At 41.4% G+C, this 24,687-nt stretch overlaps 1 protein-coding gene across 1 annotated transcript in view; it reads left to right on the top strand.

Moving 5' to 3' along the window:
- Positions 1–24,687, top strand: part of LOC126248896 (protein crumbs) — a 354,721-nt gene that overhangs the window by 299,666 nt on the left and 30,368 nt on the right. Inside the window, exon 29 of the mRNA XM_049950366.1 lies at positions 12,370–12,514. Within this exon, the coding sequence (XP_049806323.1) occupies positions 12,370–12,514 (145 nt within the window). The remainder of the gene's footprint in view (positions 1–12,369; positions 12,515–24,687) is intronic.

Here is a 24,687-nt window from a genome sequence, read left to right as displayed (position 1 = left end):
CAGGCTATCAGCTCATCTCTAGTGGCAGTAAGATAAACCGTACTCTTGACACATTCCCAAAGAAACGTGCAACATGACCTCCGCGTCATATCCAATGTTTCCCCAATAACAACAGGTAGCTGTGGTGTAAGAACCACTGCAGATGATATGGGTAATCAGCTGGTTTTAAAAACTGCACCCTGTGGAGATGCTACCCATGTATGTTGTACCCCTGCAGTACTGACCAAAAAGATGTGTGACATGTTCCCATAACATGGGCAATAGCACACGCACTACTTGAAGGTTCATTGCTAAATCTAAGGATCACTTAATCCTCAAAATCTGATGTTCTCACATCATGCATACCACCTCAAACATCCTAGTTCTCATACACTATGTGATTAAAAGTATCTGAACACCTGGCTGAAAATGACTTACAAGTTCGTGGCGCCCTCCATCAGTATTTCTGGAATTCAATATGGTGTTGGCCCAACCTTAGCCTTGATGACAGCTTCAACTCTCGCAGGCATATGTTCAGTCAGGTGCTGGAAGGTCTCTTGCTAAATGGCAGCCCATTCTTCACGGTTTGCTGCACTGAGGCGAGGTATCTATGTTGGTCGGTGAAACCTGGCACGAAGTCAGCGTTCCAATACATCCCAGAGGTGTTCTATTGGATTCGGGTAAGGACTCTGTGCAGGCCAGTCCATTACAGGGATGTTATTGTCATGTAACCACTCTGCCACAGGCCTTACATTATGAACAGGTGCTTGATCGTGTTGAAAGATGCAGTCGCCATCCCAGAATTGCTCTTCAACAGTGGGAAGCAAGAAGGTGTTTAAAGCATCAATGTAGGCCTGTGCTGTGATAGTGCCATGCAAAACAACAAGGGGTACATGCCCCCTCCATGAAAAACATGATCACACCATAACACCACCGTTGCCGAATTTTACTGTTGGCACTACACATGCTGGCAAATGACGTTCACCAGGCATTCGCCATACCCACACCCTGCCATCGGATTGCCACATTGTGTACCATAATTTGTCACTCCACACATCGTTTTTCCACTGTTCAATCGTCCAATGTTTACACTCCTTACACCAAGTGAGGCATTGTTTGACATTTACTGGTGTGATGTATGGCTTATGAGCAGCTGCTCAAGCATGAAATCCAAGTTTTCTCACCTCCTGCCTAACTGTCACTGTACTTGCAGTGGATCCTGATGCAGTTTGGAATTCGTGTGTGATGGTCTGGATAGATGTCTGCCTTATTACACATTACGACCCTCTTCAGCTGTTGGCGGTCTCTGTGTGTCAACAGACGAAATTGACCTGTACACTTTTGTGCTGTACATGACCCTTCATGTTTCTGCTTCACTATCACACCGGAAACAGTGGACGTACGGATGTTTAGGAGTGTGGAAATCTCACATACAGACGTATGACACAAGTGACACCCAATCACGTGACCATGTTCGATGTCTGTGAGTTCCGCGGAACACCCCATTCTACTCTCTCACAATTTGTAATGACTACTAAGGTCACTGATATGGAGTACCTGGCAGTTGGTGGCAACACAATGCACCTAATATGAGAAAGTATGTTTTCGGTGGTGTCCGGATACTTTTGATCATGTAGTGTAAGTGTCCCGGCATTGCAGCATAGGCACTGAGGTGTGGGTGTCTTCTGTTGAGTAACTTATTTTGGTCTATAGATAAGAAGAGCTACTCTTCAATTTCTCATCACATCACCATTACAGACAATAATGTCAGGTGAGCACATCAAATCCATACTCCATGTTTCATTTTGTGCTAACAGCAAGAACACCTGAATTCAAGGCTATAAAGACGCAAAACACTGAAGATGCAGTATTACAACAACACTAACTGAATGCAGCTCTGGTAAGATGCATTTCAGTGTAGTTGCAGTATCACAACAACACAAGCTGTGATGGAACAGACCTGAATTTTGTAGTCTCATCCTCTGTAGCATCAGTCTTTATCACCCTGAAGCTGAAAGTTCAAGTGAGTGCAGAATGGTGTCTGCTCAAAGATGTACACACCACAATACTTTAGAACAGGCCTGTTCACCAATCTACTCCTCGGCTTGAGAAACTGTTATCAGTGAGCCTGTTCAATTTGCGCTAATAGTGTTACAGGAATATATCACTTCATGGCATCTTAATTAATGCCTTTTATTGCAAATTTATTTCCTAAAACTATTGCATTGTTGAGAAAAGCCAAGAAAGTGAAATTAAAAAATTTTTTTAATGGATGAGGCAAAGAACATGGAGCCAGTTACATATGAAACATTGTATTTTTTATGATTGTTGCAGCTTTACAGTGAACGTCATTTTCGGATGAAGTTTAAATTAACATCAGCATGTATTTCTTGACAATTTTATTCACTTGTTAAACATAGAAACACTGCATTTTTGCTTTTCACTAAAGTGTCGACATCTCGTACTACTAGCACCGCAAATTTGAAGATAAGCTTTTAAATTGAAGTTTATCAATGAGCTTTGTGGGCCTGTCAGTGAGCTTCTGTGGATCTGTCAGTGAGCTTCTGTGGATGGATTTCATTCTGTTCATTGGGGAAAAAAGTTACTCACAAGAATATATAGGCCCAAACATCAACATAACCATAGTTGCAAACTTGTGAAGTTGTGGAAATTTATGTTGAGGAAAATTTTTACACTGTTGTAGAAGACTTCTTTTATTATAAAACTGCCTGTCACATGCACATCTGTAAGTTCAAACTGTAGTTAGACATCCTGAAGTGACATATCATAAATTGATTCTGGTGTGTCTGACCTTCACTTTGAAGTTCCTAACCCGGTCATGATGCTGATTTTCATCAATTTTACAAGACCTACTTTATACTTTAAGCACTGTGCCATTAAGTACAAACACATTTAAAATTAGGTGAACTTAACATAATGTCATTCCTCTGTAGACAGCACACAGTTTGCACTTCCACTGCACTACATAATGATGTATAACAGCCACATTTTAGCATGAGTGTGAAAGCTACTTGGGTGCCGAGCGAGTGTGAGAACTCATGTTCGCATAGTCACCACCTGATCAGGCCTGCTTTAGATGACAATAGAGTACACATTTTATTCCACATGAAGTTTATTTATTAAGTGTGGTGACCAATTTTTACACTACAAAAAATTATTACCGCACAAACCCTCAATGTTTAATAGTTGCTGTTCAGTGGTGAAAGAATTTGTTCTTTTGTGGCACAAACACATTGTTCACATTTATATAAAATTTTCATAGTTCTCGCTTATTACTGTCCTGTTTTGAATTGTTAAAGACGGTTACACTTTGGTGATGCAGTTAATTAAGCCCATAACACAAATCATTGAGTCTAGTGATAGCTCGGTTCAATAACACTGATAGTCTGCTATGCTTGTTGATCACATCAGAGTTCAATTAAAATGTCTATTAATTTAAATCACAAAGCTCACTTGAACATAATGAAACATCAAAATTCTTGAGTTTTGCAGTTGTCAATGCATGTATTTTCGCTTATAGCATGAAAAAAATTGTTGTGAGAGTCAACAAGCAGAGTGCGACCAACACAGATGTTACTCATTTACTTTCAAACCATGGATTGACTATTTCATGACAGAGATGGTCTTATAAAGACTTGTGTAGGAACAAACTATTATTTTGAAAATTAGAAAATGGTTTAGAAAATAGCTAACATGGAATTCAGTGTTTTTGATCAACTACAAGAACTGATGTGATTTTGAATTATAGAAAATATTACTAGTCAGAAATTTAGAAAAGTACATGGATACTATTTTTCTTCTGCATTGTGAATTTGTTTGTTTACATGAACAGGTGCCATATTGCAAATAATGGCAAATTACATGACTGTTAATTAGTGAGGTAATTCATTAATGCTGTATGTCACATGGTACAGAAAAAAATAAGGTAACAGAAGTATGTAGTAAAGTTTGGAAAATAGTGGTTTTGAGGAAATCTGTGATGAAAAGAGGGACCATTTATGAGCTTGAGGTTTAATTAATGTGGAAGATAATTAGTGTTTGGTCATTTAAAATACTTTACAGAAAAGTTGGTGTAGGTCACCCTTCTCAAATATAAGTGTTAGCTCACAAATCCTTTTTATGCAGCGAACTGTTATGTTTTACTTTAACTAACTGTAACTTTTAATTAACAGTGCCCTAGTGAAAACTAATTATACAGATGTAATCTGAACACTTGAAACAATAACCTGAACAGTAAATTTAAGTGAAATTAAGTGTAAATAGGAACATGAGGTTTTTAGGTAAGTGCTACATGTCACTAGGTAAAATTACTATAAAATTTAATAAAGAAAATTGATTATTTTTGTGAATAGATAAATGTAACAGATGGGAAGAATCTATGTGCTTTGCCACAAAGCTGAATGCGACAATGATAAGATCTATGTCACTGAAGATACAGAACTATAACAAAACAAGCTGAGTGAGATGGCTGGTACGACTGCACAGAACAACCACCTTTCTAGGAGCAGTGCAGAAGGCCACTAGGTTGTGGTGCACATCATGACCATGTGCATAACTCATAAATGGCAGACCAAAATTTACATGCTCCTTAACAGAAATGATCATCTTTCAGTGATCTGTCATCCCTCAAAGTTTCTCAGTGAGGTCCTGAACCCCCTGCATTTAGAAAAATAGAATGTACGGCAAAAAAGTACTCGAAAAAACATTGGAAGTTATAGCTTTCATTGTCTTAAACATTCATTAGTTTGCACATAGCTTTAATTAAACAAGTTCGACTGTAGTACTGTCTTCAACACATTGTCTTAACTACAACACTTGGTGTTACATATTGGTATCTTTCACATACATTGTTACCCCTAATTTTGTTACAGTTATAGTACTCACATGCAGTCTCTCTTGCTCTAACACACACACCATATCATGTCCAGTTGTGGGACTAGAAATAAAATCCACTTACTTAAGATAAACCATTATTATTCCAGTATTATTTTGTCTGTTCTCTTCAGTAACTACAATGGTGGTAGAGTGTTTAATTTTGAACACTTGCAGTACAAAAGATACAATTAGAACTAATTGTGGGCAATCATTTTCTATTATTTCAATTAAAAATTGTAAAGTTTTCCTTACTGTTGCTGCCTACTCTGACCGAATGAGGTAGAAAAATGGTTAAGACACGGGACTCGTGTTTGAGAGGAGGGTGCTTCCAACCATCCAGAGAGAGGTTTTCCATGATTTCCTTAAACTGGTTAATATTAATGCCAGATGGTTCCTTTAAGAGGATGCTCACTACTTAAAATTTGCCAGTATGTTTCAGATCGATGCACAGTCTACTACTGAATGAAAATTCATTGTGAAAACACACAAGAATATTTACTTACTTTGTGTAGCTGTACATGTGTTGTGTGCTGCCCCCAGTGTTACAACAGTTGGCAGAACAATTAAATACTGTGCAGACGCTGCATACTGTGCGGTCTTCACAAGTAGTGGCTTGAAGAAGACCTGGTTGACCTGCATGTCACTAGCATGTGCTGTCTCTACTGCATCAGTGGTAGTTAACCTGGTCTCTACCGCCCACTGTTGGGCGTTCCAGATTTCATGGTGGGAGATAGACAGTAGGGCTTTTAAATACATTTTCGTCATGTTTTCACAAAATTTTGACATAAAGTATTCAGTTAATAATTATTATTTTATCCTTTGACTTGCTGTAACTCTGCTTTATAAATTTTATGAACTAAAGTTACTTCACTACTGTATAAATCATCATTGTTGTGGAACTGATTGACAGTTTGAAAATTTTACTAATAATAGAGATAAAAAAGTGGGTGGTAGGTAAAAAGGTTGACCACCTGTGTACTACATTAAAGTAAGACAAAGACGTGATGTGGCTGTATTTTAATGTGTGGACAGGAGAACTTTTAATGATTCATGGAAGAGTTAACAAAGAAGTAATGTTGGATAAGTTTTAATGGGGGAAGATGAGATGTTGTTCCTCAAAAGTGCATTATTTTACAAGGACGACAATATCACGTGGGTGGATGCAGTAACTCAAAGTATTAATTATTAGCAATATCATTTCTTCCAGGATTGCTAGTCCCACAAGATGTGCAGGACACCTTCTATGAAGTGTGAAGCAGGAGAGAGGTACTGGCAGAAGTAAAGCTGTGAGAGTGGGTTGTGAGTTTTGTCAGGATAGCTCAATGAGTGAGCTTTTACCTGTAAAAGCATATAGGTCCCAGGTCCCAGGTTCAAGTCACCATCTGGCTTACAGCTTTAATCTACCAGAAAGTTTCTTCAAGTAGGCCATATCCAGATGAAGCCACTCACTGATGTTTAGACCCTATAGAGGTGCCAGATTATGAAGGTGTTGAAGGAATTATTTACAGCTTCCCTTCTATGCAGCAAAGGGCAAACATGTTTATAGAGCCACACTAATTAGTGAGGACAAACAATGCATAATGAGGTGTACTGAAAGAGGCACGTGAGCTGGTTTGTGAGATATTTATTTCTAAAAGCTAACTACTACAACAAAATTTATTGCGTTACAATCTCTTAATCGGGAAGGGGGTCCTCGCTCATGGTAGAGACTTTGAACAGGGCAAACTGTTATACAGTTTATAGTATTTTGTTTGACAGTGTCTGGCAACACAAGAAGAGAAGCATCGAGAAGGGGGACATTAACACAGGGTTTCACTGGAGTGATATCAATATACATGTCTTCTGTGTCCGTGGGAAAAAAGTGGGAAAGTTAGAGATTAAGATGGACTCACATGGTGGTCAAGGGAACCAACAAAGTTGGAGGGAAAATGCATTTCAGTGGCTTGCTTGGCAGCAAAGGGGTGCCAAACAGATGGGGGTGAAATGGTTTTAAACCTGCCGGGTACTTCTGACACTCATTGAACTTCACCACACTAAAGTAAACTACACTGCACTCAGTAATCCAGACGCTGATACTGGGAGATGAACTGGATGTCTGGCATGAGACTTTGTACAGCTGCAGTTAAGTAAAGGCCCTCAAAGAAACACAGCTCGGGAAGGCAGAGCAGAGAACACCGTAGTGCTTCTCTCATTAACCATACTCTGGAAAAACGTGGAAACTGGACATGGGTGCGAAATCCTGCTGTTAGTGTGAACTCTGGTGGAATATGGGAGCTAACAAAGTGAGCCATGTAGTGTCAAGTGGGATGAGGTACCGAGAGCATGGCCAGATGTTACATCATTGAAGCGAGAGCAGAGACTGGATGAAAAATGGTTCGGTGCAGGGCCCCTGATAAGCATGGCTGTCTAAGGTCTCTGTGCAGCGGAAGTGATCAGTGACGGGGGTGCTTGTGAGATGTGGTGGTAACTCGGCTGACAGGAGCTTCTCTTATTGCTGGTTTTTGGTCAGGGGGTTAAGATCAGATGATTTTGTGGGCCAATTGAGGTTCTATAGAATGTCTAGAGTGTTTGTCAAACCAGGAATGTATGCTTGCAGCCCTGCAAGCATGGTGGTTGTTATCATGGAAGATAGGAGTGTCCACAGCATACACATCATGAATGTATGAAAAAAGGGGCAACACTTGGTCCTGGAGAATGTTGAAATAAACATCCTGGTTCGTGTCAGTAATATAAATGAGTAGGGCTACGTCACAGCACAGAAAAGATCCCCAAAACATCACAGAACCACTTCTGCCCTGAACTACACCCTACACACAGTATGGGTTAAGTGGCTTATTGGGCCATTGGTGCTCTTGGTGATTCACATCATTTGAAAAGAGGCAAAATCACAACTTCCAGACTTCACTAGGCAAAATCATGACTTCACTACACACTTTCAATCAGTTATAGTATGGTCTCTGTGTTGTTTGGTCTGAATAGGTGCAGTCATGAGCAATGGTGTTTTGCTAGGTTCCTGATTCCAGATATGCAGTGCACACAGTTCCCTTCATAGTATTCACTTGGAAACTGCTTGAAATCTAGCTGTATTCACAGACAGCAGCAACTTATCTCTGGTTGCTGCTGGTTAGAATTTTTTTACAACCACTGTTGCTACACAGTGTTAGATGGCTGCAAATGGTACATCATCCTTTCAGACACATTGGCCAGTTAATTGTGGTCCACTAACAAATCCGGTAACTTCCTTCATTTTGTGGACAGGTGCATGTCCAAGCACGATAGCCTCTTTCTACCATTCTGTCACATCTCAGTGTCAACTGTCTTCCTGTGCTCATTCTATACAACCATCTGGTACATGCACACCACTTCACTGTCATGACTTACTGCAGCTGTGTAGAGCTCACATGGCTGCCTGATGCCATTTCTACACCACCTATAGTGTTTCACAGCAACCAGTGTGCTCTTTTTAAAGGGCTGAATAATATTTTGTCCTGTAGACTTATTTAAAATTCAATAATAATAATAATATGGAAAACTGAATGAGTATAAGATTTCACCAATAAGGTCACAAACAATAAACAAAAATATTGGAATGAACTGTTTTGCATTTACAGATGACTTTGCTAAACTTTCTGAAAATGCAACATCTGCTGTAATACAAATTAATCTTCTAGAATAAATATTCAATAGGAATTTCTGTGAAAAAGAAAATAAAAGTGCTCTGAAATTTGTGAAAACAGATATTAGCCGTATAGAGAAGTTAAAAAATTTAAATACCTTGGACATAATCAAAGAAAACTGTTTGGGAAAAGCTGCCATGTAGGGAAGGATGCATAAAATGGAAAGAACATGTGGTATAACTAAAGGCCTTACAATAAGAAAAGTCTGTCTAAAAATGTAAAAATAAGACATTACAATACAGTAGTGAAGCAAGAACGCCTGTATGGAAGTGAATGTTTAGCATTAAACTAATATAGATAAACTGGAAATGATGGAAAGACAAATCATTAGGAAAGTATTAGACCCATGAAAAACTATGGAAGGTTGGAAATGACAAAGTAATGATGAAATTTATTGAAACATAGAAAATGTATCAGAAGTAATGAGAAAAGTTGATAGTATTTTTTGTACATTTATATTGAATGGAAGACAGTGGATTCACTAAAAAGATCTTCAAATACTTGTGGGACAAAAAGTCAACAAGAGTTGGATTCACAAAGTAAAAAAGGATTTACAACAAAATAATGTAGAAACTGAAAAAATAAGTGACAGAAAATTGTTAAGGAAAAAAGTATTGAATATCAAAGGATTCCAGTGCATGAGTGTGAAAAAATTGATCTGAAGTGATCAAAAGACAAGAGGGAAAGACATGTGAACAGATGAAAGGGTACTGGAAGAAATGAGAACAACAACAAATAATGAATTGAAATTCACATGTGGTCCTTAGTTGGCTCCTCTGAGAATGGGAAACAACAATAACAATAACAGTTACTATCAACATGAACAGTTCTCAGTCTTGGACCACATGTTCAGGAAAACAAAACTTTCCACCATCTTTCTCTCTTCCAGTTTTACTCATCCTCCATCACATTACTGATCTTTCTATACTTGTTTCAGCCGTCTGTTTTTTCGGTGTATCTCTTCTTGAAACTTTGTGTCAAGTATCATCTTCAGTATCTTATCCCTCTCCATTCTTCTCATGCATTCATGCAATTCCAATCTTGATCTTTCCACTTTCTGTTGTTGAGGCTCCTGATCTAGTAGATCTCTCACTATTTAATTTCTCTGTGTTTCTGACTGTGTTTCTCCAAGTTCTTGTGAACTACTCTATACAGTATATACTTCACACACTTATCAGAAAGAGCACATAAGCAAAAGATATGTGACTTGGGATTCTTTCATAATGTTTAAAGCCAAACACAGTGTATCTGTGAGGTTTCGTACAACATCTTGAATTGTTAAATGCTATATTCCTGTTTCATTCTGTAGTGTGGTGGTGATGTGTTAAAACACAGTGGTGCAAAAAAAATTGCATCTTGTGCAACAAGCAAATAACTGGAATCACAATTGGGTGTTCTTTTTGTGCCAATATTAGCAAAACAGATGTACAGTAAATTGCAGAAAACATGTACACCGAAGAGCCAAAGTAACTGGTACACCTGCCTAATATCATATAGGGCCACCGTGAACATGCAGACGTGCCACAACGTGACTTGGCATGGACTCAATTAATGTCTGAAGTAGTGATAGAGGAAACTGACACCATGAATCCTGCAGTATTGTCCATAAATCCGTAATAGTGTGAGGGGGTGGAGATCTCTTCTGAACAGCATGTTGCAAGGCATCCAAAATATGCTCAATAATGATCATGTCTGGGGAGTTTGGTGGCCAGTGGAAGTACTTATGTGCAGAAGAGTGTTCCTGGAGCCACTCTGTTGCAATTCTGGATGTGTGGGCGTCATATTGTCGTGCTGGAATTGGCCAAGTTTGTAGGAATACACAATGGACATGAATGGATGTAGGTGATCAGACAGGATGCTTACACATGTGTCAACTGTCAGAGTTCTACCTAGACATAACAGGGGTCCCATATAAGTCCCAACTGCACATGCCCCACACCATTACAGAGTCTCCACCAGTTTAAAAGTCCCCTGCTGGCATGCATGGTCCATGGATTCATGAGGTCGTCTCCATCCTCGTGCATGTCCATCTGCTCGATATAATTTGCAATGAGACTCATCCGACCAGTCAACATGTTTCCAGTCATCAGCAGTCCAATGTCAGCTCCAGGTGAGGTGTAAAGCTTTGTGTCATGCAGTCATCAAAGGTACACGAGTGGGCCTTCAGCTCCAAAAGCCCATATCAATGATGTTTCATTAAATGGTTCACACACTGACACATGTTGATGGTCCAGCATTGAAATATGTGGCAATTTTTGGAAGGATTGCACTTCTGCCACATTGAACTTTTCTCTTCAGTTGTTGTTGGTCCTGTTCTTGCAGCATATTTTTCTGGCCACAGCAATGTCAGAGATTTGATGTTTTACCAGATTCCTGACATTAACAGTACACTTGCAAATAGTCGTATGGGAAATTCCCACTTCATCGCTATCTTTGATATGCTGTGTCCCATCGCTCATGCTCCAACTATAACCCTACATTCAGACACACTTAAATCTTGATAACCTGCTATTGTAACAGCAGTAACCAATCTAACAACACTGCCAGACACTTGTTGTCTTACATAGGTGTTGCCAACTGCAGCGGCGTATTCTGCCTGTTTACGTAACTCTGTAATTGAATACACATGCCTATACCAGTTTCTTTGATGCTTCAGCGCAGCATCTTCTTTGACACACATTCAGGTATTTTTCAGTCCATAGCAAAGTGTAGGTTGATACTGTAATGCACTTAACAGATTAACAGAATGTAATTAGAGAATGAAGATTGTGTCATGCAGGTTGACAGCATTCACATCATCGTAACAAATTGTCTGTTTCATGCTTTGTACAAGTAGTGTGTGCTGGCAAAAAGAATTAGGTGCAAGGAGTCTGATGTGCAATTTTGGGTGATGTGATTTAACTTACTTCCTGTGGTTCAAAGGCTGTAATTGGCAATTGTGTCTTGGGTCCACTTCTTTAAATATCAGTAGTGAATTGTTTGTCCCATTTCATGTGAGTTACAGAATTTGATGTTCATATGGCCACTAATTTCAGCATTTGTGTGTTCTGTTGCCCCATCTTCCTCAAGTGTCTTTACTATTTCCCTCTCTTAATTTTCAAGCCATTACTGCCACTGTTTTGTTTTGTTGCCTCAAAATTGTCATAAATACTTTTAATTTCATTTTCATCAGAAAATTATTGAGACTCACTTTTCCAATCCATTTTTGGGAGACTGTTGATGAACTCTAAAAAAACAGGTTGTTTCATTGCGTGCTGAAGTGCACGACATGCCACTAGCTAGATACGGTGTCAAACTTTCCATCACATTCATACAACAGTGTCTACTCTTTCTCATACAGCAATGCCACTACTGACATGTTTCTCCGGTAGGTAACACGACTCCTGTGCAATACATTGTTATTTGTCTGTGAGAGATTTGTTATTCTCTTGATAATTTTACTTCACTTGCCAATATCTATACCATGGCATGAACGTTAAACACCATTTTAGTAAACACACAACAAGCTATATGGATTTTATGTGAGCTTCAGTATTCATTTACCTCAAATAAGACTGCTGAAGCAAGTCACTGATGTACACAAGAAGGGTAAAGTACGAGTCACACAGATGCAGTATTGCATAATGGCATCTGGGTCCTCAGATACATATATGTGTCTTAAAAATTTGCAAATACACTCTCCCTGCTCTGTTAGGTCATCTGCAATACAATGAATCATTGTCTTTACTTGTTTCAGTGTTTGTGTCCCTGTTTAATATGTCCATTATTCATAAAATGTTGTTTCATATTGTTTCACAGAATAAAATATTATTTTCAGAGTCCAGAATGCAAGTGCTACAGTGGATATAAGGGCAGGTATTGTGAAGAAGATATAGATGACTGTGCTGCAGTACGTAATCCTTGCAATACTGGTAAATGTATTGATGGAAATGGTACTTTCTTATGTGATTGCAGTGATACAGGTAATTATACTAATAAGTCATTATTGTACTATCTGGTAAATAGTTTTGCCCTTAAAAGTTTGTTGTGTGGAACTTTTTCACATTAAAGGCTGTTACAGAAAACTGATCTAAATGGAAACATAGAACACGATTATTTCCGTATAAATTTTAGTGTATCGGATAGATGTTCTTATTGGTTACATTGTGAAGATGACCGAAATAATTTACAGTGACATTTTAACACTGACAGGCGTTAACAGACATGACTATATCTGAAGGTATGGTCTGACCTGCAGACTCCCAACAGTAATCAGCCATTTCTGGCAAGTTTAGGCTTTGCTGACTGAATTTCTTACTTCAGCTGTTCTAAATTACCACTAAGCCATCTGCAACGCAGTTGCTTCCACACTTGAAATTTTTCATTGCCTCTTCAATGCTGCTGACCTGCAAGTACCCTTTGATTCTGTTGGTGGAATTCCTTCTGGAACTCTTCATTATTTCTGTTGATAAGCCCTATAAATTATGTATGAAGTATTGTCCTTGTCATCCAAATAAAGTCACTCTCAGTAAGGCAACATCCTTAATCAAAATCAAGAGCACACCAGTACATTAATCATATAAACTGTCCAGCAAGATGTGTCCAATGCAGTATGCTATAATGTATGGAAAAAGAGAATACACTGTGACATGCAGGGAATTTTATGCAATAAACACCGATATTGAAATCTTATATTAATATTCAGCCAAGGTTCGGTTCTGAATGAAACTCCCTGACATGGAGAAGCTGTTGCAGTACTGGGACTTAAACCAGAACTCTTGCCTTTCACAGGTAGTACTCTTGTGCATGAGCTATGCAGGTATGTCTCACGTCTTTATTCTGAAATACCACTCCTCTGCTTCCCAAACTCTACGGAAGTTCTGCCATATACTAGCTGTACTAGCACCACAAGGGTAGTGGCAAAACAGCCTTAACAACAACTTTCAGATTGTCATTCAAAGAACTTATGGGACTGCAGCAGAGGGAAAAGGGGGGGGGGTGCCATTGACAACTGCAAATGTTTCAAGCTGTTAACACCCCATCATTTTTAAGGCCCTAAAACCTTGAAACTGGCAGGATGTTCACCTCGGCAGTTGTCAGAAACATCACCAGGCTGCATTCTCATCATATTGTTTGAGCATTTGATATTCCGGGAGAAACTTAAATTCTACAGAATGTTGCATGAGTAAGTTTTTTCACTCTGTAGCGCAATGTACACTGCTATGAAACTTGTAGACAAGTTAAAACCACATGCTGGACTGGAACTTGTGCTCAGACTTTGTCTTTTGTGGGGAAATGCTGTACCTACTGAACAAAGCCATTCCTCTCTGTTCTATCAACAGTGGTAGTTTAGCAGGTCCCTAGTGTGTGTCTCGAGCTAGCACACAGTTGTAATCTGCCAGGAAGTTCGTTATTTTTTCTTTAATTAATGTTTTTCTCAAGTTAGTGTAATGTAAATAAATGTGCTATGTATGGTGTTGTAAATATAATTTAAATGATAGGTATAGCTTCATGTTCATCATAACATTGAAAAATGGTCAAATAGGATGAAAATAAGTAACTAAAAAGATAAACAAATTGGCAGTCAATAACACCAGTGACATTACGTTTCCTGACCCTTTTTTTGTATGACAAATTTAGTAAAAATGATCCAATTTGCAAAGATCTTTGCCGGCCGTGATGGTCGAGTGGTTCTAGGCGCTTCAGTCCGGGACCGCGCGACTGCTACGGTCGCAGGTTTGAATCCTGCCTCGGGCGTGGATGTATGTGATGTCCTTAGGTTAGTTAGGTTTAAGTAGTTCTAAGTTCTAGGGGACTGATGACCTCAGATGTTAAGTCCCATAGTGCTCAGAGCCATTTTTTGCAAAGATCTTTAATGTTGTGCAGCAATGAAGCTGCATATTTTTTTAGTATAGAAGTATAAATGAAATAACGACAAAATATGACACTTCAGCTTTTGCAAGCATGTAAGTCAACATGGCATCTGGCCTGCTTAGTATTCCAAGTCATAATACTTTGAAGTTAGTTTTTGTACTATAGGAAAAAGGAATTTTTATTGATGAAACTAGCAAACTTCTGAAAAATGTGGAGGCAACCTTTTTAGAAAGAGGTGTAGGAAACATCGAAGCACGCTGGTTTGTGCATTCAAACTAGGCTGACGAGTGTTATGGCCACAGAACTATGCAAGTCTGTTTTCACAGCTCTGAGTTACTGTTTCAACCGTAGGGTTATAATGATGAACTCAGTTAATTACACTGTGGTAAAGGGCTTAGAATGGCAGGTCTGTGCAGTGTAAATATTCTGATGGGATACAAATTACTTCAGAATTCAGTGATAAAGCAACTTTCCATAACAACGGAAAATGTGGACCTTGTCAAATGTCCACTGTTGCACTGAAGGCAGTTTGGCTTTTATGTACAGATTCTGATCAGCAGTTTCACACTATAGTAAAGTGTTAATGGTTTGGCAGCATAATGTCTCAAAAAAGAACTTGTAATGTGTGACAAGCCTTTATTTTGAAAAGCTTTCGACATAGTTTGGTTCCAGAGTTATGTGTTCTCTAATTGATTACACTGAAAAAGTTTAACCTAAAGGTGTTTTTTTCCAATAATGGAAATAAATGAGATGTTATAAATATAGTGTAATTAACTGGTATATATTCATTTTGGATGTAACACTGAGAAACAATACAACAAGCCTTTATTTTGAAAAGCTTTCGACATAGTTTGGTTCCAGAGTTATGTGTTCTCTAATTGATTACACTGAAAAAGTTTAACCTAAAGGTGTTTTTTTCGAATAATGGAAATAAATGAGATGTTATAAATATAGTGTAATTAACTGGTATATATTCATTTTGGATGTAACACTGAGAAACAATACAATACACTAAAAATAAAGAACATACTTGAAAACTAAGCAAAAAAGAGGGTGGCAAAGACTGTTAACTAAGGTCTGAGCATATGGAATAGGTTCCCAGATATGAGTGTGCCTCGAAGACTTCTTAAGTAACAGAACCTGGAATGGCAAGTGTTAATCAGAGAAAAGAGTATCACTAAGAGTGCCCCATGGAAGTGTGTTAGGACTGCTCTTTCTCTCTATACAGGCTGTTGACAAACAGTCTGAAAAGCTTATAAGGGTATTGCAGGGTAGGTTTTGCTGAGAAAGTCAAGGGAAAAAATTCTATATTTTGTACCATTTATGAGTTAATCAGCATTGAAGTTAGTCAATTGGGCCTCTGTGTGACCCACCAGATACAGTTTGTGTCATTTGTTCTCATACTGTCTGCACACGGTTTTAGTTTGCCAGGAATTTTCAAATCAGCGCACTGTCTGCTGCAGAGTGAAAATTTATTCTGGGATGTAAACTGTGAATTATATGGTTAAAAATGTTCAGATGTAATAAATATGTGATGGAAAAAATCTGATCATTGTGCACATCACGAGCAAGAAATAAGAGACTGACAATTTGCTAAATACATAGTATCTCCTAGACCAGTGGCACCCAAGATTTCGGCCTGAGTGTCAAAGCACTTGGCCTCACTTCACATTTTCCCCACCACCACGCCATACTGTCTGAGTGCGAAAGGGGGAAGAGGGGAAGATTAGATTAGATTAGATTAGTTTTCGTTCCATAGATCCGTGCTGAGGAGATCCTCGTGGATGTGGAACATGTAATTTTTTTTTTTTTTAAAGCTGAAATAACAATACTAATAGTATGAATATATACATTACATCATTTGTTTCTATTAAAAAATTCGTCAATGGAGTAGAAGGAGTTGTTCACTAGTAAGTCTTTCAGGCTCCTTTTAAACTGATCTTTATTTGTAACTAATTTTTTATTTACTGACAAATTATTGAAGATGAGTGTTCCTGAGTAGTGGACCCCTTTTTGAACTAAAGTAAGTGCTTTTAAGTCCTTGTGCAGATCATTTTTGTTCCTGGTATTGTATGTATGAACTGAGCTGTTTGTTGGAAAAAGAGATATATTATTTAGAACAAATTTCATTAATGAGTAAATATACTGAGAGGCAGTAGTTAGTATACCCAGTTCTTTGAAGAGGTTTCTACAGGACGTCCGTGAATTTACTCCACAAATAATACATATTACACGCTTTTGGACTCTGAAAACTTTTGTTTGACTTGAAGAGTTACCCCAAAATATTATACCAAATGACATTATGGAATGAAAGTAGGCAAAGTATGCAAGCTTTTTCATTTTGTTGTCGCCTATGTCTGCTAACACTCGAATTGCAAATACAGATTTGTTAAGGCGTTTCTGCAGTTCTGTGGTGTGCTCTTCCCAACTGAATTTATTATCAAGTTGTAATCCCAGGAATTTAAGACTGTCAACCTCTTCTATCTGCTCTTCTTTGTATTTTATGCGTATGCTGGGTGGAAACCTCTTACAGGTTCTGAATTGCATATAGTGAGTCTTTTCGAAGTTTAATGTCAGTGAGTTGGCTTTAAACCATTTATTAATATCCATGAAAATATCATTAGCAGATCTTTCTAGAACTACACTTGACATACTATTTATTGCAATACTTGTGTCATCTGCAAACAAAACTAACTCTGCTTCTGACAGTGTAACTGATGAGAGATCATTAATGTACACAAGAAAAAGCAATGGCCCTAAGATGGATCCCTGTGGGACACCACATGTAATTTCATCCCATTCTGATGATGACTGATGACTCAATTCACTAGTCCCTTGCACTGACACCCTTTGTTTCCTGTTAGTGAGGTATGACTTGAACCATTTTGCAGCACTGCCCGTGACACCATAGAATTCTAATTTACTTAAAAGGATGTTGTGGTTCACACAATCAAATGCCTTTGACAAATCACAGAAAATACCTGCTGCTTGTAATTTGTTATTTAATGAATTAAGTACATTTTCACTGTAGGTGTAAATAGCCTTCTCGATATCAGAACCCTTCAGAAATCCAAACTGTGTTCTTGATAATATGTTATTTGTGGTCAGATGGTTGAGCAGCTGGCTGTACATTACTTTTTCTAAAATTTTTGAGAATGCTGGCAAAAGTGAAATCGGTCTGTAGTTTGATGGTATCTCTTTATCCCCTTTCTTGAATAGAGGCTTAACATCTGCATATTTTAGCCAGTCAGGAAATGTCCCAGTTATAATTGACTGGTTACACAAGTACCTTAGAATTGTGCTAAACTCACAAGAACATGCCTTAATTAACTTTGTTGATATTTCATCGTACCCACTAGAATGCTTTGTTTTTAAAGATTTTATTATGGACGTTATTTCTTTTGGTGAAGTGAGTGATATATTCATGTAATTGAAGCTATTTGTGAAGGCTAGTTTCAGATAATCAAGGGCATTATTTACTGATCCTGAAAGTCCCATTCTATCAGTAATGGATATAAAGTACTTGTTAAATAGATTTGCCACACTATTCCCATCAGTTACTGATGTGTCGTCTACCCTTAGTGCTATTTGCTCCTGTTCCTTTCTGGTTCTACCAGTCTGCTCTTTCACTATATCCCATATTGTTTTTATTTTGTTCCCTGACATTGCTATCTTCTTCTCGTAGTGCATTTGTTTAGACGTCTGAATTACTTTTTTTAATGTTTTGACAGTATTCCTTGTATTTAGCCAAATCATCAGCATTGGAGCTATTCTTGGTCGACAGATACATTTTCCTTTTTGTCTTACAGGAAATCTTTATTCAGTGTGTAATCCATGGTTTTATTATAGACTTCTGTTTAATTTGAGTAACTTTTAGAGGAAAACAGTTTTCAAACATGGTACTGACATTGTTCGTGAATGTGTTATATTTTTCATTCATGTCATGAGCACTCTAAACATCTTTCCAGTTCATATCTTTGAGCAGTTTTCTAAAACACTCAATTTTTGGTTGAGTGACTACTCTCCTGTACTCTGATTTAGCAGTCTTGATAATCTGCTTAGAATTTACATCTAAAACAAGGAGCTGCATGTCATGATCTGATAGTCCATTTATAACAGGTTTTAAGATATGATTTTGTTCCTTTGATTTGTCTATAAAAATGTTATCAATGGCTGTCCTTGAGGATTTAGTGATCCTAGTTGGAAAGTGAATGTGCCACATTTAAGTGCCAGTACAGTCATACTTACATACACGTGTGTCAACAACACAGATCACAACAAAATAAGTGTTCAGTACTAGCTAATTATTTTTGGCAAGCTGAAAACACAATATAATTTTTATCTGGTACAAACTGTCGGCATATGGACAGACTCGGACAGGTTCAAGTTTTGCACTCAAGTTGCCACATAATTGTGACTTACTTAGTTTCATAATCAGAAAAAGGTCTTTCACACAAGTATATCAAACAAAATATTGTAGCACTTTTGCAACTTCATTATGGAGACTTAGAAAATCTGCCTGATAAAAGCAGTGTAGACGTCCTGGGCAGTTTTTATGTAAAAAGATGTGTAATTAAAACTGGAACTACCTTACAGGTCAATCAGTTTCATCTGCACATGCGCAGGGGTGCTTTCAACTGAAACGGCTAATAGTCTCAAAAACAGATGTAAGATTGGCAGTGTCCTCAAAACCTTTATTAAACTATTATTGTAATTCTTGCAAGACCACAATGAATTCTTCAAATCGTGATTATTTTTTTTAACATCAGTCAGCTTAGGAGACTGTATTGTGTTTGTCAGATTTCCTTTTTAAATGCATCCCCATCAAATCAGAAAGAAGTTACGTTGCAGTGTCTTACTGTGGGCAGTGTGCAGTCAAGTCAGTGTAAAATGCAAAGTCTGCACTCTATTTTGGATGTTCTAACTTTCATTCCTGCACTCCTTTTTCCTTCATATTAGGAAGATTTAAATTATAAATTCTTCCAGGCATGCCCCTTGACTTAACCAATGTACTTTGCAGTAATATATGAAGTCTCCATACTCTTCATTTATTTTCATTGAAAACTGTTGCTGCTGAAAATGGAATAATGGATAGGACTTCAGAAATTTTGCTATTCGTAACATCAGTTTCTTCAAGTGTTCCATGCCTGCAAAATTAGCACAAAGTTCTTTGTGATGAACAGAACAATTAATGTCTGTCAATCATTGTAATTTTTTGCTCTATCTTTGTCAGCTAAAAGTTTTAAATTTTTTCTGCATGCTGCTGTAATGTCATTTCATAGCAAATAAGCGGTACCCGCTGCTTATGCTAATTGACAATTCTCGTCCCTCTCTTCAGTCATTCCCATTCATTTTAAAGGATTGTGATGACAGATTGCCTCTTTTTGTGCAAACAGCCATCGGACCTGTGAATTTCCTTCATACCACGAACAAATAGCAAAGGTTAACAGTGCTGACACCACAGTTCTGTTAAAATCAGAGAGTTGTGTTGACCACAAAGTGCTGCACCACAGTGCTAAACAAAATTTCTACATGTACATCTACATAGATATTCCACAAGCCACTGTACAGTGGGTGGCGGAGGGTACCCTGCATCACTCCTAATCATTTCATTTCCTGTTCCACTCACAAATATAGTGCGGGAAAAATGACTGTCTATATGCCTCATTATGAGCCCTAATTTCTCATACTTTATCTTCATGGTCCTTATGCGCAATGTATGTTGGCGACAGTAGAATTGTTCATCAGTCAGCTTCAATCACCAGTTCTCTAAATTTTCTCAATAGTGTTTTTCGAAAAGACCGTTGCCTTCCATCCAGAGATTCTCATTTGAGTTCTTGAAGCATCTTCATAACAGTCACAAATCTAGCAGCCCACCCAGGAATTGCTTCAATGTTTTCCTTCAATCTGACCTGGTGTGGATCCCAAACACTTGGACAGTACACAAGAATAGGTCGCACCAGTGTCCTATATGCGGTCTCCTTTACAGGTGAACCTCTCTTTCCTAAAATTCTCCCAATAAACTGGAGTCAACCATTGGGTTTCCCTACCACAGTTCTCACATGCTCACCCCATTTCATATCATTTTGCAATGTTGTGCCTTGATATTTAAACGACTTGACTGTGTCTAGCAGGTCACTAGTAATACTGTCACCAAATGTTACAGGTTTGTTCTTCGTACTCATCCGCGTTTACTTACAGTTACAGTTATCCCCCCTGCGGGTTCGGGGGTTAGAATAGGCCCGCGGTATTCCTGCCTGTCGTAAGAGGCGACTAAAAGGAGTCTCAAACGTTTCGGCCTTCTGTGATGGTCCCCTCTTGGGTTTGACCTCCTTTTTTCCAAATTTCCGTCGTTAGTGCGTGCCATTTGGGGAAGGACACCTTACGTGGTGTTTTTCTATTGATCCATCATGCACCACCATCTTGCATGTTACCTATTGTCATGTGGGGGGGACTACACCCAACATCTTCTGGGTTGTCTCCTTCTCGTCTTGTGCGCAATCTTCTTCTTAGTGCCCTCGCCAACTGTGGACCCTTTCGATACCTAAAATCCAGCACGGTAGCCAGTCCGTTGTGGTGGGGTCGTCATGTACCCTCTTGGTGGTAGCCCCCTGACCACGCAGGGATCGCACTACAGATGCCAGAGCTGTTTCCTCCCCATGCATGCCAAGGAGTATGTGCCCATCTTGTCTGGGGCACGGGGACTCTGGGCAACGGGATATCGGCCAGGTACCCGTTGCTTTGGCTGGGTGGCGCCCTTGGGGAGAGCCCTCGTTCGGAGTAGGTGGCATCTGGGCGGATGTGGCGCAATGAAGCGCAATAAATCACACCAAGCTGGTGGTCGCACGGCCACCAGCGTCTCTAAGCGAGGTAGAGTAGAATTTGATGCTGCGCAATATGACCCTCAGTCGTTCCCCTCGTTGGCTGCGCCATGGGAGGGACGCCGATCTAGTGCCAAGCGGGAGCCTTACGTACCGCAATACCTTGTCTGCAGCAGGACTGATGGTGACTCCTTTCTTACGACGAAGCCTCTGTTTTTTGTGGAACACCTGGAGGATAAGTTTGGGGAAGTGGCGGGGTTGTCTAAAATGAGGAATGGGTCCATCCTCCTCAAGACATCCTCCCCAGCCCAGTCACGAGCGTTGCTCTTGTGTGATAAGCTGGGTGACGTCCCTGTTACCGTCACTCCCCACAGTAGCTTAAATATGGTCCAGGGGATTATTTACCATCGTGACCTCTTGTTACAATCCGATGACGAGCTGAGAGCCGACTTGGAACGACGTGGTGTACATTTTGTCCGTCGTGTACATAGAGGGCCCAAGACTAACAGGGTGGCCACCGGTGCCTTTATCTTGGCCTTCGAAGGTGATGTCTTGCCCGAGAAGGTCAAGGTGATGGTTTACCGTTGCGACGTCAAGCCCTACGTCCCTCCCCCGATGCGGTGCTACCAGTGCTGGAAGTTTGGGCATATGTCCTCCCGTTGCCCATCCAGCGCTACATGTCGAGATTGCGGACGCCCCTCTCATCCCGATTCTCCATGTGCGCCTCCGCCTGTATGTGTCAACTGTGGGGAGCACCACTCTCCATGCTCGCCGGATTGCCCCGTTCTTCATAAGGAGCGGAAGATTATGGAATTTAAGACCCTGGACCGGCTTACTTATCGAGAGGCAAAAGTGAAATATGAAAGGTTGTATCCTGCTTCCACTCGAACATCTTATGCTGCAGCCACGTTCTCGTCGCCCACGCGAGCGACGGTTGTCGCCTCATCTGTGCCGCCTTCAGTGGGCCCTCGGGGCCGTGCATCTCTGTCTGCCCCCCTCGTGCCTGGGGGCAAGCCTTCCTCTGTTGCCCCCTTAGCAGTTGGGGGGCAAACCCTCTTCTGTCGCTCCCCCCACGCTTCCTTCGGGAGTGACATCTCCTCCAAAACCGGGGGGCTCGATCCCTCCCCCTCCTTCGGGAGTGACATCTCCTCCAAAACCGGGGGGCTCGATCCCTCCCCCTCCTTCTCCGCCGGCGTTGCCTCTGCCGGTTTCTCTCTCGCGGAAGGGGTCCCTCGGGGCTCTCCCTTCCTCCGTTTCTTCTCCTACCCAGCCGGATGTCAGCCAGTGGCTGAAGGTTCCGCCGCCTGCTGGTCGTAGGGCTTCTGCGTCGTCGTCAGCCTCCGACGCTCCTTCAGAGAAGCTCTCCCAGCCCTCTCACCCTAAGGGCCGACGTGAGAAGAAGGAACGGAATGTGTCCACGAAGAAGGACGTTCCAGCGGTTTCAGTACCGCCTGCTGTACATAGTCCTGGCTCTGGGGATGAGGTGGAGATCCTCGCCTCTGCCGCGGATCTCGCCCTCACGGACCCCTTGGGGGCCTTTCCTATGGACTCAGCTGACTCTCTCCCGGTGGCGGCAGTTGGCTCTGAGGCACCGTCTGCCTCTTAGCCGCATTCACGCCCTCCCAGTCCCTTCCTGCTTCCATTCTCCAGTGGAACTGCGGCGGTTATTTCCGCCACCTGCCTGAGCTCCGGATGCTTCTGAGTGTTTCCCCCGTTCTCTGCATTGCTCTGCAGGAAACTTGGTTTCCGGCAATGCGGACACCCGCCCTTCGCGGTTATCGGGGATACTATAAAAACCGCGCTGCCTGTCAATGAGCGTCAGGTGGGGTTTGCCTCTTTGTTCACCACTCTGTCTGTAGCTCGCCAGTACCCCTTCTGACGCCTTTAGAGGCAGTCGCTGCCAGGGTTGAGCTCTCGCCGGCTATTACAGTTTGCTCTGTTTACATTCCTCCGGATGGGGAGCTCCCCCGGCATGTCTTGGCTGCACTGCTGGCTCAACTCCCGCCACCTTTGCTGCTTCTGGGCGATTTCAATGCCCACAACCCTCTATGGGGTGGGACTGCCTCCGATGACCGCGGTCGGGCCGTGGAGCATGTGTTGGCTCAGCTCGATCTTAGCCTCGTGAATACCGGTGCTCCCACGCATTTCAGGGTGGCCCATGGCTCTTTCTCGGCCATCGATCTCTCTCTTTGCAGCCCCGGACTTGCCCCATCCCTCCACTGGAGAGTGCATCCTGACCTGTGTGGTAGTGACCATTTTCCCATCTATTTGTCACTGCCCCAGTCTCATTCTTCTGGGCGCCTGCCCCGCTGGGCTCTCCCCAGGACTGACTGGCCGGCTTTTACTTCTGCTGCAACCATTGAGTCTCCCCCACAGGGTGACATTGACGAGGTGGTCCGTGTCTTAACCACATCCATCACTTCGGCGGCCGAGGCTGCCGTCCCCCGCTCTTCTGGACTCCCTCAGAGGAAGGCTGTCCCCTGGTGGTCGCCGGAGATTGCTGAGGCTATTCGCGACCGTAGGCGGGCTCTCCAGCGTCATAGGCGGCACCCGTCTCTGGAGACCCTCATCGCCTTTAAGAGGCTCCGTACCTTGGCCCGTCGTCTTATTGCACGGCGTAAGCAGGAGTGCTGGGAGAGGTATGTCTCATCCTTGGGTTCCCGTGTCTCCCCCTCGCTCGTGTGGTCCCGGATCCGGCGGATTTATGGATACCAGACCCCTATGGGTGTACCTGGGCTCTCCTTGGACGGCGCTGTCTGCACGGACGCTGCCGCCATTGCTGAACACCTTGCCGCGCACTTTGCTAAGAGCTCTGCGACTGCATCTTTTCCCCCCGCCTTTCGCTCTCTAAAGGAGCGAGCCGAGCGGACGCCGTTCTCATTCCACACGCGTCGTTCTGAAAAATACAATGCTCCTTTCAGCGAGAGGGAATTCCTCGCTGCCCTCGCCGATTGCCCTGATACAGCACCAGGACCGGACTGCATCCACGCGCAGATGCTGAAGCATCTCTCCAGGGACTGCCAGAGACACATTCTCGCGGTATTTAACCGCATTTGGAGCGAAGGCGTGTTCCCGTCGCAATGGCGAGAGGGTCTTATTGTCCCCATCTTGAAGCCCGGTGCGGACCCACTGGCGGTGGACAGCTATCGTCCCATTACCCTCACCAATGTTTTGTGCAAATTGCTCGAACGTCTGGTGGGGCGGCGTTTGTGTTGGGTCCTTGAATCGCGCGGTCTCCTCGCTCCATCCCAGGGTGGCTTCCGTCGGGGCCGGTCTGCAGCGGACAATTTGGTGCGGCTGGAATCTGCTATCCGTACGGCCTTTGCCCGACGTCAGCATCTCGTTGCTGTATTTTTTGATCTGCGGAAGGCGTATGACACCACATGGAGGCATCACATTCTTGCCACGCTGCATGCGTGGGGTCTTCGTGGTCGGCTCCCGGCTTTTCTTCAAACCTTTCT

Source organism: Schistocerca nitens, chromosome 3 (assembly GCF_023898315.1).
Source record: "Schistocerca nitens isolate TAMUIC-IGC-003100 chromosome 3, iqSchNite1.1, whole genome shotgun sequence".
Taxonomy (NCBI): domain Eukaryota; kingdom Metazoa; phylum Arthropoda; class Insecta; order Orthoptera; family Acrididae; genus Schistocerca; species Schistocerca nitens.
The sequence above is the reverse complement of the archived record's forward strand: the minus strand, read 5'-3'. Positions and strand labels throughout refer to the sequence as shown.